The 2,605-nt window shown below is 47.1% G+C and overlaps 1 gene segment (V, D, J or C); it reads right to left on the minus strand.

Annotated features, from left to right (window-relative positions):
- Positions 1–279: 279 nt before the first annotated feature.
- Positions 280–859, minus strand: LOC114052923. The segment is given in 2 exon segments: positions 280–602; positions 811–859. Coding segments are annotated over 2 exon segments (372 nt in total).
- Positions 860–2,605: the final 1,746 nt, after the last annotated feature.

Raw genomic sequence — 2,605 nt, forward strand, 5'->3', positions numbered from 1 at the left:
TGTGAGCAGTCTCCATAGTAAGGGGTCAAGGAGTAAGGAAGGGGACCAGCTTCACTGAGGTACCTTGGAGGTGGTCATGAGCCTGACTTGGGAGGTGGGAGAAGGTTCTCTCTCGTCTTCTTTCTTTTCACTCCCTAGCCCTTTCTAGGATGTGAGACACTGGGATCTGTGGCCCTCAGAGCTGGGCTGTTAGGTCCAGCCCTCCCCAGGGCTCTGTGGTGGCTCTGGAGGAAGCAGCTGGTCTCCTGAGCTAAAGATCTGAACAGCCTGGGGAGATGTTTATTCAGGAGGGCACCACTGTGGGTTAGCGCTGCCAAAATAATGCTGACAGTAATAATGTCCAACATCTTCAGCCTCCACACTGCTGATTGTGAGAGTAAAATCTGTCCCAGACCCACTGCCACTGAAGTGGGCAGGGACCCCAGAGTGCAGGGTGGAAGCATCATAGATCAGGAGCTTGGGGGAATGTTCTGGCAGCTGCTGGTACCAAGCTAACCCATTGTAAATACTCTGACTGGTTCTGCAGCTGATGGGGACTCTTTCTCCAGGAGCAACAGTCAGAGAAGATGGAGAATGGGTCAGCAAAATGGCTGCCCAGGACCCTTGGGTGGAGGAAAGAAAATGAGAAGAAATAGCTTGGAATCAAGAAGCACGTCCAGTACTGACCTGACATGAAGTGTCCTTTCCACTTACTGTAGGAACTACCCTCTCATGACCCTCCCCTATCCCAACCCATTTTCAATTCCCACGTTTTGGGGTCTCCTGGTTTAGCACAAGGTAGCAGTTGTTAACATCTATGGTTGATCTCACCCTGGACCCAGAGCACCAGGAGGTAGAAGAACCAGGTTGGGAAGATCATTGTTTCTGTTGTAGACTTTCAATCTGGAGACCTCTGAGGCGAAGTTTTGCTTGTACTTCACTTTTGATGGAATTAAATGCCGCCTTCTTAGAGATGGATGAACTATCCCGCTGGTAAACCCTGTGGAGTTCTCATTTTTCATTAAGCAGTTTTGAATTTCCCATCATTTTTATCAAAGCAGTCTAGATGTTTGTGAGTGTTCAGACCCAGATGAGCAAATGCAGCACTATACACCAGATCTCTGAAAGCTGCTCATTCCTTTTCTGCTCCACTGTTGCCAATTGTGTGTTGACTCAACTTTCCCTCCAAGTTAGCAACAAACTGTTCCCATTGAAAGAACAACTCTAATCTGTTGACATTAATTCTTCTGGTAGTCATTTTGCCTTGGGGACTCCACTGTTGTTTTTGGCACACTGATGATAAGGGTCTCCAGGTTTTCATAAATTTTTTCTTTGACCTCATCAGGGTTCATGATGGTGGGACCAGAGGCACTGATGAGAATGTCATGGCGTTGAACTGCAAGTGGTAATTACATTGTCATGGGCCTGTCAGTCACTCTTTTTGCATAAATGCTTGTTAACTGGATTAACTTTGATTGCAAAACCTATGCCACCTTCATGACGGCCACTACAGAAAAACGTGCATCCAGCTCCAACTTCAGTAAGCTGGCTTCATCTGCCAACCTTATTCTGCTCAGAGCTGCTATTTGGATGTGATACCTGCTGAGGTCTCTTGCAACAAGAGCTGTTCATTTTTCAAGTCCACTGGATTTGGTGTTGTCTGCACATTCCATGTGCCAATGGTGAGTGGAATCACCTTTGCAGATTTTTGTACATTTTTTTGTGTTTGAAGCAGATCATTTTAGGGCACCTTTTCTAGCCCCTTCCTCCCACCAGGAGGTGAGCAGTGCGATCCTTCAAAGGCTGCTCAGACACCCAGGGGGTTGCTGAATCCCACTGCTGCTTCCAGTGATAAAAGACCCTATGGTTTGGGCTGCTTGTGTGCAGGATTGTGACTACAGCTCCCCATGTATCCATACCTGCTTCTTCATCACTTACTTGCTTGTCATCACAGGACTCTGAGATAGGTAAAAATGGCAAAATGGAGTGGGTGATGTCTTTAGATTTGTGCACTATTTGGATTTAAGTGAAGCAGAGTTGCACAAAGTCATTGACTTCATTCTCTCCTCCAGAGTCATCACGGTCCAGGTGCAGGACAGAATCAAGATGACTGGTGATGGCTCATGATGCAGTGGATGACCTTGACATCTTCGATTTAAGCACTCCACAGCACCTGCCTCAGCTGACTTCATGGCCTTTGGAACAAATTTTTCTCATCTGCCCATTCCACCAGGGGAAGTCTTCATGTACTTGGAGTAGACACCCCCTAACTTGCCAACGGGTTTGAGACCCCTCAGTTTCCCTCAACCTGGTTTAACCCGTCTACTGAAATGGTTTACTTAAGTGTGGCAGCTGCACATGCTACATCTTCTTGGAGGCACAGGTGAGAGTTAGTTGGAACAGGTGGACACCAAGGTTGGAAATCAGCCCTGAAAAGGGCCTGGCAGCCTTCACCCCAGAGGTACTAGTCTTCCCTGAACACATCCTACACCCCACCAAGACTAGAATTAACAAATGAGGGAAAGAGGGCACTAGACTTTGTTTCCCTTTGATGTTCTTTAAAATGGGCACTGCCTCTATCATGCAGCAGGAAAATTTGGAACAAGGATACAACAAGGTGACATTT

The sequence above is a fragment of the Vombatus ursinus genome, unplaced genomic scaffold (genome assembly GCF_900497805.2).
Source record: "Vombatus ursinus unplaced genomic scaffold, bare-nosed wombat genome assembly UNPS02003823.1, whole genome shotgun sequence".
In the NCBI taxonomy this organism is placed as follows: Eukaryota; Metazoa; Chordata; class Mammalia; order Diprotodontia; family Vombatidae; genus Vombatus; species Vombatus ursinus.